General features: G+C 58.1%; 1 protein-coding gene across 6 annotated transcripts in view; it reads right to left on the bottom strand.

The window, feature by feature from the left end:
• Positions 1 to 12,173, bottom strand: part of GRB7 (growth factor receptor bound protein 7) — a 41,826-nt gene that overhangs the window by 7,084 nt on the left and 22,569 nt on the right. For 5 of the 6 annotated variants that reach the window (XM_084615944.1, XM_084615946.1, XM_084615947.1 and 2 more), the window contains 8 exons: positions 11,943 to 12,141; positions 10,832 to 10,973; positions 4,354 to 4,510; positions 3,818 to 3,939; positions 3,206 to 3,283; positions 2,006 to 2,143; positions 941 to 1,051; positions 264 to 362 (listed from right to left, as the gene is read on the bottom strand). In XM_084615944.1, the coding sequence (XP_084472070.1) occupies positions 264 to 362; positions 941 to 1,051; positions 2,006 to 2,143; positions 3,206 to 3,283; positions 3,818 to 3,939; positions 4,354 to 4,510; positions 10,832 to 10,973; positions 11,943 to 12,141 (1,046 nt within the window). The remainder of the gene's footprint in view (positions 1 to 263; positions 363 to 940; positions 1,052 to 2,005; positions 2,144 to 3,205; positions 3,284 to 3,817; positions 3,940 to 4,353; positions 4,511 to 10,831; positions 10,974 to 11,942; positions 12,142 to 12,173) is intronic. The other variant, XM_084615945.1, reaches the window with a different exon arrangement.

Raw genomic sequence — 12,173 nt, 5'->3', positions numbered from 1 at the left:
GCAGGGCACTGCCTCACCCCGGGCGAACGGCATGAGCTGCAAGGCAAGCAGCACCCCCACCGGCCAATTAGCCCCCCATCGCAACGCGGGGGGGAGGGGGGGTGCTAAGTAGCAGCACTAACCTCACCAGCCCAAGTGGTGCTGAGCTCCCACAGGAAACAGAACCGAAGTGCAGTCCCCGCTTCCGCCAGCAGGTGTCGCTGTCCGCTCTAGCATGCCAGTGGGCTGGCAGCAAGGTGCAGGGGCCGGCTGGAGGCTCTTACCTTAAAGAGGCGGAAGGCGGCCATCCAGCAGGTGCGGCTCTGCTCGTCCTCGCTGCAGAACAGCTTGAGGCCCTTCATGCCGCTGCGCACCTTGTAGGGCTGCAGAACAGAGCGACAACGGTAACCGCAGGGGGCTGTCTTCAGCGCCGGCCGGGAGGCTACGGCACCGAGCTCCCTGAGCGCGAACCGAGCCCCCCAAGCTGTGAGCCCTGTTTTAGTGGGAGGGGAGAGCGAGGCACGGACTAGCCCCAAGAAGTCTCTGGGAGAGCTGGGAAAAGAACCCAGGAGTCCTGAGTCCCAGTCCCGCGCCCCCAACCACTAGACCCCAATCTTCTCTGATTGCTGGGAACAAAGCCCGATATCCCAGGCCCCTCTGCTCTACACTCCAATCTGACATCTGGCAAGCCAACCCAGGAGTCCTGGCGCCCAGCCCTCCTTTGCGCTAACCACCCGGCCTTAATGGTTGCTGCTGGTGTGTCTCCAGTCCCTTCCACCTCAAGAGGCGCCTGGAAGGACTTTGCGCACCTGGGCCCCTGGTGTAACCATCCTAACTTCTGCTGGGTTTACAGCAGGGATGGATTTGGCCCTGTTTGTGCAGGGATTGCTTCACTTACCGCTGTGGCCTCTAGGGTGCCAGGTGGCAGCCATACCCCCTCAAAACACCTGGCCTCCCTCACCTTGATACAGAAGCTGAACTCGGTGGGCGTGCTGTAGAGTTTTCCCCCTTGGGCGATGAAGTAGACATTGGACTCGTTGAGGTCAGCGAAATACTGTAGGTGCCGTGGGTCCTGGGGGAGGAGAGGAAGGAAGAGCATGTGCTGTTTTAGGGGAGGCAGTCCTGGGGCAGGGGGACCAGGACACTTCCCGTCCAGCACCCTGAAGGGCCGGAGAGACCAGACTCCAGACACCGCCGCGACCCAAGCATGGGGCACAGGGGACTCAAACCCAGGAGCCACCGTGGCCTTAGAGCACGAACACCAGGAAGGGAAACCGACTGGCCAGAGGTAGGGAAACTGATCGGTCTCTAAGCTCTTTGGGTCTCCCCATGCATTTGTACATCACCTAGCAAAACGGGGCCCCCCCGGCAGACCAGGGCTGTTGCGTGCTACTGGAATACCCATAATAAACACTGATAATAACTGGCTCGAGGGAAGGAAGGGCAGATTTAAATGGCATCAAAGGTCAAGGAAGGGTTTTAAAAATCACTTCTGCTTTAATAGCCTCAGTGCGTGTTCATTCTGGAGGCTGTTATTTATGTACCGTCAGTCTGCTGGGCAGGTTATCAGCAGGGGAACTTAACCAGGAACCTTTGGATGGAATTAGAGGGGCCTGCGGTACCTGAACTAAAAGCCCCTGCTCCCTTAGCAAGGGCTGCAGCAGGCTCATCAATATGCGAGTGTGGCCCAGCCACCACTAGAGGGGGAGAGAGCCCTACACAGCGTGCACATGGGTGACATATGTGTAGCATCGATAGGGTACTCAGCGATTCATACTGGGATAAGAGCCTACTGCTGCTACCAGCTAAGGGAGCTATGCCTTTAGTCCAAGAGATGTACATCCCGTGCTTTAAGCTAACTATCCAGGGTTCAAGCCTCATTTGTGACTCATAGAGGGCATAGTTCGGATCGCTCCACCCAAAGTAACTAAGAACTAGCCACTTCTATAGGAAGCCCACGGCCATAAGATGTCTTCAGCCCCACCCCTCCTGCGGTGCCCCCTCTAGACCTGTTGCTGAGCCTCACCTTAGATGTGCCCTTTGTGGAGTAGTAAAGCCCTGAGCGCCGGAGGGAGAAGTAAAACCTCTTCCAGACCTTGCGCCCCACCTCCTTCAGGTGCAGGAAGCCCTGGATCTCTGGGCAGCTGCCAGAATTGAGGAAGTTCTGCAGGACAGGAGGGGTCGGGGAGAGCATGGGAAGGAAGAGTTGGGAATTGTTGGGAATTGCGAACAGAATGTTGGGAATCATCAAGACAGGGATAGATAATAAGACGGAAAATATCGTATTGCCTCTATATAAATCCATGGTACGCCCACATCTTGAATACTGCGTGCAGATGTGGTCGCCCCATCTCAAAAAAGATCTGTTGGAATTCGAAAACATTCAGAAAAGGGCAACAAAAATGATTAGGGGTATGGAACAGCTCCCGTATGAGGAGAGATTAATAAGACTGGGACTTTTCAGCTTGGAAAAGAGGTGACTAAGGGGAGATACGATAGAGGTCTATAAAATCATGAGTGGTATAGAGAAAGGAAATAAGGAAGTGTTATTTACTCCTTCTCATAATACAAGAACAAGGGGCCACCAAATGAAATTAATAGGTAGCAGGTTTAAAACAAACACAAGAAAGCATATTTTCACGCTACACACTGCCAACCTCTGGAACTCCTTGCCAGAGGGTGTTGTGAAGGCCAATACTATAATGGGGTTCAAAAGGGAGCTAGATAGATTCATGGAGGATAGGTCCATCAATGGCTATTCGCCAGGATGGGCAGGGATGGTGTCCCTAGCCTCTGTTTGCCAGAAGTTGGGATTGGGTGACAGGGCATGGATCACTGGATGATTACCTGTTCTATTCATTCCTTTTGGCGCACCTGGCATTGGCCACTGTTGGAAGACAGGATACTGGGCTTGATGGACCCAGTCCGGCTGTTCTTATGTTAAGAGCTGATACTGAACTGGCCCCATAACTTGAGGCTATCAGGCATCCAGCTCAAGCATTAAGCTCTCTGACTAACAGGCTGCACGGCGGGTTTATCCCAGGTGCATTCGCTTTCTCCCCACCCCACCACAAACTTGTGCTATGCCTGTTTATAAGGCGAAGCTACTTGTGGGCGGTGCCTATGGACAATTCCCAGGGTCACTTTCCTGCTTCAAACCATGTGGGCTAGAGTCAGAACTGGCCACCGGCGATGAGTGCCAGGAGGGCAGTCTGGCAGTGCATACCTGGATGAGCTCCGAGTGGGTCATGCCCTTGTTGGCATCCAAGCAGCTGGACACCATCACCTCAGGGAACAGGGACTGCTGGGATCAGAGAGAGAGAAGATTGTTAGCGGGGACTCTGGGGCAAGCACAAATGCAGCAGACGGGCGCTGCACCATAGCAGCCCCCAGCATCTGGCTGGGGGGCAGACTGGCTCCCCTGGGATCAGGACCAGTGGGCTTGTGACCTCCTGGTGCACTGGGCAGCTGTCCATTTAATGCAGGGCGGTGCTGGAATTAATTTCCTGGCAGTAAAGGGTAGATGCTTAGTCCAGCTGTTTTAGCATATTCAAAGCTCATTCCCAGCTGGGCAGCTCCGGGACCCTGGGGGTTCAGGAGAAGGGAAGGCAACCAGATCTTCCAGCAGCTTCGGGGATTCTTCCCCTGAGCACCACCAGGTCCCCTCTGGTCAGGTCAATGTGTGTCTGGGATTGGCTTCTATCCAGGCAGGGCTGTTCTGTGCCCAGGATGCTGCCTGGATCTCGCCCACTGGAGTCCAAGACATGAAAGGCCAGTGGGTGGCCCTCCGGGTCATGCCGGGCTGGGTCGCCCAGCAGCAAGGTCGGCAGGCACTTACCGGTGAGCTTTTAAACAGCTCGTACTTGGCAAAGTTCTTCCGGAAGACAAATCTGCTGTCTCCCCCAATGGGCCAGGTGGCCTGGACCTCCACCACTGACTCATGGTCTTCCAGGCACCGCTCTGTGGAGGAGAAAGCCACAGGGTCAAGGAAGAGCCCTGCCAACCATCATGCACCACAACACACTGGCTTAGCTTGAGTCAGCCTGTCTCCTTCTAGTTGCCAGCCTCAGCGACTACAGCAGCTTGCCACCACCCCAGCTAAGCAAGTTGCTCTCTTAGCACAAGTGGTAGGAGCTTGTGCTGTGGGGATTCATAGTCCCTCGCCTGATCTCACCCAAGCCTGCAGTTGCATGCACAGACCTGGCAGTGTGAGCTCCCGCAAGGTCGTGTTTGCATTTGGGCATTAGTGGACACACGTGCACAGAACCAGCTGTGCACGTCTCCCCGCAAGCTCCTAGTTGCATACGTGCACTGGTGGCCATGTGCAGAAAGCTGGCCGTGCAAGGTTCCCCGGGGGTGTACATGCCTCCTCACCTAGGGCCAAGTGCTGATGGAGCTCCACCAGGGACCAGCTGTCGTCATGGAGGGCATGAGTCTTTTGCACCAGCATCTCGCAGACGTGGTGGGCCGTGGCGCCTGCCATGACCTCCAGCGAGCGGCAGGTGCCATCTTCGCTGAAGACCTTTACCACCTGTGGGGCAGAGGCCAGGCCAGGTTAACTTCCCTCTCCCACAGCCCTACCCCCTCACTCTGGACACTCCCTGGGTTCCCTCCCCTCCTCATGTCTCAGTTCTGAATGCACCAGTGGCTGGGTCAATGTCCCTGCAGTGGAGGTCAGGATGGGGCGTGGAGAGCCTGACAGCCAGCCCCAAGGGCAAACCCAAACTGGGCTGAGGTTTATCACCCTCCCAAGGGGAGGCAGTGATGTGTGCAGGGTAGCAGGGTGATAGCAAACAAGCCCTGTCTCCGCACCTGCTCCCCTCCTGGCCAGAGCAATTGTCCCCCCAAGACGCCCTCGGTCGGTTTCGGGGCGTTTGCATCCTGCTCAGCACTGTGGGATCACACAGGAACTGCCAGCCAGAATCAGCCCCAGAATCCATCTAGCCCAAGGTCCTGACAGGGCCCAGCACCAGATGATTTTGAGGAAGGTGTAAGAACCCTCCAGTAGCAGTGGGGAAAGCTGCCACCCCCCATGGTGGGTCTCATCTTGATCTCTAATAGCTAAGAGATCAGAGTAAGACCTAAGCAGGAGATTTACTATCGCAGCGTCGGTTTCAGGGTGGAATGCACTGCTCCAGGCCAAGCTGGCTGAGCGGCTGTAACTGCTCCCTGCAGAGGATAAGAACCTTCTACTGCAGCCAACTAACTGAGGTGCTTCTTTAGTTCAAGTGCTAACGAGCTGTGCTTTTGCAGCAAAAGGTCCCAGGATTGGTCCCTGCCGGGTGTGGGTCCTCCCCCCACTCCAAGCCAGCGCTCCCCAAAACCAGCTCTCTCTGTCTCCCTCCTGTGAGGCGGGTCATGGAGCAGTTCTCAGGCACTGACTCTTTGGCACAGGGAGGATTGACCCCCTGGGAGCCCAAATCCCTCTTGCTGTTCACTGGCGTCAACTCATCTATGAAGCCCCCAGCAACTCCCCCTCTGGCTGTGATCGCCCCCTGGCTCTCAGGCTGCCTCAGTAAGCGAGCGGGTAGCTTCGGCGTCCCTCTGCTCCCAGCGCCTGGGAAAGTGGTTCCAGGGCTGTGGGTTGCCCAGCGACCGGGTAGCCTTAGCCTCCTTTTGTGCCACAGAGGGAGATCTCTGGCTCTATGCAGCTGGGGCTGGGCAGCAGGCCAGCTGGCCCGCCCCTCGGCTCCAGAACCAAATTCAGAAGCAGCAGAACGAGACAGGGGCGAGTCCAGGGATCAGGCTTCTGGCTGTGGGGAGAGGTCAGATTGGGGAAGAGATGGTAGAAGTGCAAGAAAGCCTGACTCCGACTGGCCCAGCCCAGCTTCTACTGGCCCCGCCCCAGAGGGGAGTCCGTGATGTGTCTCATCTGAAACAGCTGCTGCCCATAGCCCAGGAGGGTCCTGGCTTAAGTTGGGGGGGAAGTGGATAGCTATGTCACCACTGCCCCTTGGCATGGGCTGAACACCCCTTGCTCCATGTTGCACCCCACAATCCTTCTGGTGTTACAGGCTCCCCGTTGCGGGGGCCTGATGGGCAGCTGGGGAAATGGCCAGGCAGAGACCTTCTGCATCCCCCAGCGTGTGGCTTGGTGACACCAGGGCAGTGGATGCGGCTCAGGCTCCGCCCTGTAGCGATATCCCCAGGGCATGACTATGCTGACCCCTTCCCTCCCCCAAAGGAATGGGCACTGCTGGCTAATGAGTAACAGGCTGGGTCTGCTCCCAAGAATACAGAGGGTGTGAGGTTCCCTGCCGGGCCTCTGGAGGGGAAAGATTGCTGGGGGTTTGGAGCTTGGGGCGGGATACGGATGGGGAAGGAAAGGCCAACGAGTAGCATTCCCTAGGGGTCCAACGCTGCACCCTTGCACTGTGGGGAGAGGAACCCCATGACCAGCTGCTTAGCACTAGCTGGAAGTAGGCCTGTCAATAGACAAGTGTCAGCTGCCAGCAGAGTTTGGGGGTGGGCTGGCTGGTCCTGTTCCCGTCACAGTCAAAGGCAGGAATCCCAAGGTGCAGGATTGGGCCCCAAATCTCTCCAGCAACAAAGAGAAAATAAACAGTGCAAAGATACTGGAGCAGAGTGGGCTAGGGGCTAGAGCATGCATCAGGACTCCTGGGTCCTATTCCCAAATCTAGGAGGGACTATCGTCTGGTGATGCAAGCAGGGGTTCAGGACTCTGGGGGTCTATTCACATCTCTAAAAGGGAGCATTATCTAGGGGCTAGAGCAGGTATTAGGGGTTCAGGACTCCTGGGTTCTATTCCTGGCTCAGTGGTCCATGCTCATTACAGTACTTGGTTGCAAATTGAGGTGTGTAGTGAGTCAGCTAGGGGCCGGGGAGGGGGGAGCTTTTGCGAACATAACCAGCTCATTGAGTTTCTAACCTTACAGCCCTTTCACAGGGCTGTCTGCCAGGAGGGTGGCGGGGTCCCCCAGCACTGAACCCAAACAGCCTCTCTGGAGGGAGCTGGAGCATCGCTCCGAGCAAGGAAATGGAGGCAAAGTGAGGTGGCCAAGGTCCTGCAAGCAAGCCTGGGAGAGAGCCAGCAGTTGAACCTGGATGTCCAGCCTCCCATTCCCATCCCTGTTAGACCATCCACTGCCAGGGGATCCTGGCAGGAAGCAGCATCATGGCTGGACCCTGCCCACAAGGAATTTACAACGACATCGAAGTGCAGCAGCGCCTTGGGCTAGGCTGAGACCCGAATCCTCCCTGCTAGTCCCCGTTTAACCCACCAGAGGGGGATAAGCACCTGCTGAATTGGCATGCCCTTTGCAGAGCCGGCCCACTGTGCCTGTTCTCTGTGCCCCAGCTGTGACGAGGCCCCATGGTGCCAGGCACTGCACAGATACACAGCGAGAGGCGCCCCTTGCCCAGCCTGTGGGAGAGACAGGCGCTCCCCAAAGGGCTTGTGACACTGTAAACTCTTCGGGGCAGGGACCGTCTCTTTGTTCTGCGTTTGTACTGCGCCTAGCACCATTGGACCTTGGTCTGTGACTGGGGCCCCTCGGCACCACTGCAATAGAACTAAGGAAGGGTGGGAGGGGAAACTGAGGCACAGGTCACAAAGCAGCTAAGGGAACGGCACGCAGGCTACTTAACTCCCAGGCAGGCCCTAGCGGGGAGGAGCAGGGGGCAGCCCAGGCCCTGGGGTGGCTTGGGAGGCTGCCAGCCACTGTCTTGAAGCCACAGGCTCCCCCCTCCCACGTGCCATGAAGTTCGTGACCTTTGCAGGGAGGGTTCAGATTTCCTTCAGTGCCTTCCTTCAGGTTCTACCAGCTAGGGGCGGGTGCGGGGAGGCTCTTTCTGTGGTTGGCTGCTCTCTACCAGCCACCTGAGCTGCTCTTTGCAGACACCAGCCATGCCCTGAGCGTCTGCACACGGAGGGGGCAGACGGTCGTTAGGGCTGCAATAAAGCAGTTCCTGGGCTGGCCCCACGTGGCACCCGCTGCTTGGCTCCTTTTATCTCTATCCAGGGGCCATTGCCTGGCAGGAAACCAGTCCAGGTGCTGATCCCTGCTGCCTCTGGGACATGTTTTGGCTATGTGTGCCATGGACCCCTTGCTCTGAGCCCCCAGACGGCCCCTGCTTGGCCTGCCATGGGCATTATCCACCCGGCACCACTGGACCTCTGTAGCCCGGAGAGAAGCAAGGTGTCGAAAACCCATGAACATCCCATGCCCACCTCCCTGCTCTTCCCTTCAGTGATGGCTCATCCGCTTCCCTCCGGGAAGTGCTGAATTTCCTCAGCCAGCAGCCAGGCCAAATCAAAGCCAAAGGCGTTGGCTTCTTGGGCTCTGTCTACTCCGATGCTGCTGACCCCAGGGAACAGGGGTCCCGCTTGCTTGTCCCCTCTGCCGGAGAGGCCTTGGGAACCATCTGCCCCCCGAGCTCACAGCCTGGGGGCAGCCTGTCCTTGGCATAGGGTCGCAATGGTAACAGTGACGTGGGCTTCCTGGGAATGGCCCTGACAGGTCTCCCAGGGTCATTGGAGCTGTGGGGGGGCGCATGAAATATGGGGGGTGTGCTGCCAAAAGGGGATTGATTTACAGTCAGGCCAGCACGGCCCCTGTGTGGTAGGCCCTCAGCTTGGGGGAAGGGCGCTGCCCGGCTGGGGCTGTACTGAGGCCTCTGAGCTGCTGATGGTGGGAGGAGACTGTCACGAGCGTGTTAGGCCTCATGCTGCTGCCACAGCCAGCTCTCCGTCCCACAGGCTGAGGAGCCCCTGGCTCGTGGCCCCCACAGTCTGTCGGGATGGCTGCGCTGGCCTCTCAGCAGCACCTCCCAGTGTGTGGGGGAGGGACACCAGCTCCCACCCTCGGCCCGCTCAGCTAACCCAGCCCTGGGGGCGAAGGGCTGCACCCGAGGTCCAAACCCCAACCCCATCACCGTCCCAGGGGAGATTCGGGTCTTGCGGCAGCCCTGGGTTGATTTAAGGCTCGTTGACGTTCCATGGGAGGGGGCTGAGCTGTCCCCTACCCAAGGGCTCCCCAGAACCACCCTGACACCTGCTACCTGCACTCCGGGCAGGTGAGATGCCCCTAGAGGAGGGATCCTAAAGTGCAATGGAAATGTACGATGGAGCACGCAGACAACACCCCTGGGGGCAATGGGAAGGGCCGGGGCCGGCACCAGGGTAATCCTGTGGGAAAGTGACCAGTCCATGGCTATGTGATCCCCTTCCCCTGGCTGTCTGCTCCTCACCCCACCCTGACCCCACCGCTGCTCCTCCTGACTGATCAAGTCCCCCAGGGATTAGAGCACCCCAGTGCCCCCTCTTGCTCACCCAGCAGCACCCATGCTCCAGATGAAAGGCAAGGGAACCTTTATAGTTATTATTCTCCAAAGCCCTTAATTGTAATCTTATTCCTTGCTGGCGAGTCAGTAAATTGGCTCCAAGATCTGAGCACGTCGGGACACACAGACCTCCTAGAGACGTCCAGAGATTCTTCCAGACACATAATTCCACTCTCCCCACCCAACCCAGGGTAACTGCCAGCGTCAAAACCCACAGAGTCCCTGGGCTATGTCCAGTTGTCCCTCTGAACCTGAAGGAACAGCCAAAGACCGACACATGTACAGAGACTGACATGTCTAGAGGGCTTCTCGTCCAAGAGGATCCCAAAGCACTTTGCTCACGTGGAAGAAATAGAGTCCACCATCCCAACCTGCTGAAATGCAGCCACCTCTGGGGTGGAACATGTCAGCACTTTGAGCAAGGCCTCAGCAACACTGCCTAATACTTTAGGGCAGGGAGTGAAGAAAGGTACTGAACTGTAGGGGGAGTTTAGCAAGGGGGAATGGAGCTTTCCAAATTGGGATTTGGCCAGAAAGCCAGGAGTTAAAAACCTGGCTTCTCGCAAAAGGTGCCGTGAAATCTTCAGTGACCACGATTGGTCCAGATCTTGAGAAAAACAAGTTCCGGGGACCAGAGAGCAAAGCCAATCAGATTTGTCAGGGAAAGGGAACTGAGCCTAGAAAGAGCAGCCACTTCCCTCCCTTGTGGTTCAGCTCACCTGCTCCTGCAGAGACTCAGCTGCATTTCCCAGCTGTTCCCTGGCTCTCCTGGGCCTGCTCCAACCCGTCTCATCCGTCTGGCTTGACTGGGAGGTCTTTGGGGCAGGGATGGTTTATACAGCACCCAGCACAGTGGGGCCCCGATGGCTAACTACTACAGCCCCTTCCCCCGCCCCCAGTACCAGCCCACCAAAGTCTCTGCACAAGGGGGCACTGATCCGGGTCTCCAGCGGGGGCGGGTGCACTGGGCGGGCCACACCGTGCTGGGGCACCTGGTGTTTTCAGGGTGCAGTGTTCGGCACACCACGGGTTAAGCGGCTGTGCTGGGCCCGGCTCAGAGGCAGGTGATTGCCTGGGGAGGTGTCAGGTGGGAAGTGCTGGAAAGTTTCCAAGGGTGCCTGGAAACTGTCCCACCTATAATTACAAGCTTGTGGGGGCCTGGGTCGCCGAAACACACCGGGATCCATGCCGACCATCCCTATGGAAACCAACCGCCTGCCTCATCAAGCCCCGTCATGCCCAGCTGCCCTGCACACCCCAGCCAGACTCAGCTCAGGAGTTCGATGGGGCACCAGCACAGGGGGATGACCCACCCAGGGTCAAAAAGCAGGTCAGCGGCAGAGCTGGGAACAGGACCCAGGAGTCCTGACGCCCAACCCCACTGCCCCAACCACTAGACTCCGCCGCGTGCCAGAACCAGGGAGAGAACCCAGGTGTCCTGGCACGCAGGCCCATTGATTCCCTGTGCGTCCAACCACCACTGTGGCTAACGCCGCAAACCCGTCCAGGAGCTGCCCTGCCCTCCCAGCCCCTGAGCCGGTGCACTTACGTGGGGGCCGCTTTCCCACTGCGGGCCTTGCCCTGCCGAGGGGCTGCTGAGGATGGGTGACTTGGAGGGGCTGCAGAGCTCGGGGAAGGGGTTGGGGATGGACGGGAGCGACGAGGCTCGCGGCTCTTCCTCCTTCAACTTCCTGCCAGAAAGGAGAGGTTTGGGGTGAGGGCGCAGGGGCCTGGCATGTGAACCACACTGAGATCACAGGAGCCATACAACGTTCCGATGCAAACAACAGCACAAAGCGTGGAGGATCGGGCCCAAAGTATCCAGAGCCTGAAGGTAGTCGGGCGCCCGGACCCTTGCAGCCCCTCCCCAGAGACTGACGGCTGTGCCAACAAAAACTACCTCCACCCCAGTCAGCAGCAGCCGCAGGCCTGGTGATTTCACTCTGCTCTTAAAGGGACGCGCCGTGCACTCCCTCAGCCGGAGAGTGGGCCCAGCGCTGAGATCCAGAGGTGGGCGGGCGAGTTAATAATTAACTCTAAACCCCTTGGCTCTCCCTAGTGCTGTTCATCCAGGCTCAAAGGCGAAGAAGGAGCCTCCCTCCTTGCAGGCTGCACCCCTGTCTCCTCCTGCTGGATCCCTCCACCAGCTGATGCTCCCCTCCCTCCCCATGGGGGAGGCTTGTGGCACAAGCCTCCATTTTGCAGAGGAGGAAACTGAAGTATGAAGCGGGGAAGAGACTCACCCAAGGTCACACAGCCAGTCAGTGGCAGAGTTGGGACTAGAACCCAGGAGTCCTGACTCTCAGCCACCCCTCTAACCACTAGACCCCATGGTCCTCCTAGTGCTGGGCACAGAACCCAGGAGTCCTGATTCTCAGCCACCACCACCTGACTCTAACCACTAGATACCATGCTCCTTCCAGTGCTGGGCATAGAACCCAGGAGTCCTGACTCCCAGTCTTGTATTTTAACATGATCGACCTTCCAGGACCATGTGGCTTGGAGGCTAATGGTGGTGAGGGCATCACAGCTCCACAAGGGGACAGAGACACTCACTCTCCCCCCAGCCCCCTGGGGCTGGCCAGACACACTGCTGGGAAAATCATGGGACCCCGTTGTGGAGGGCAGGACGGAGTTCCCCACAATGCCCTGCTCCTAACCTGTTGACTTGGATGACCAGCGGCTGTGAGCGCTTCACGTCGCTGCCGGCCAGCAGCCCGGCCTTGTCCCGCTCGCCGGTGGGGAAGGCATGGCCATTGGACAGGCTCCGGGTTCGGTCCTGCTCCAGGTGGCCCTGGTACAGGTTGTCCAAGGTGGTGGGCAGGTCGTTCCGCAGCGCTGCCAGGTCCATGGCATTATCTGCAGAGAGAAGGGAGGAGACTGGGATGGTT

The sequence above is a fragment of the Lepidochelys olivacea genome, assembly GCF_965140295.1.
Source record: "Lepidochelys olivacea isolate rLepOli2 genome assembly, chromosome: 27".
Classification (NCBI taxonomy): domain Eukaryota; kingdom Metazoa; phylum Chordata; order Testudines; family Cheloniidae; genus Lepidochelys; species Lepidochelys olivacea.
This window is presented reverse-complemented; position numbering and strand designations above follow the sequence as displayed.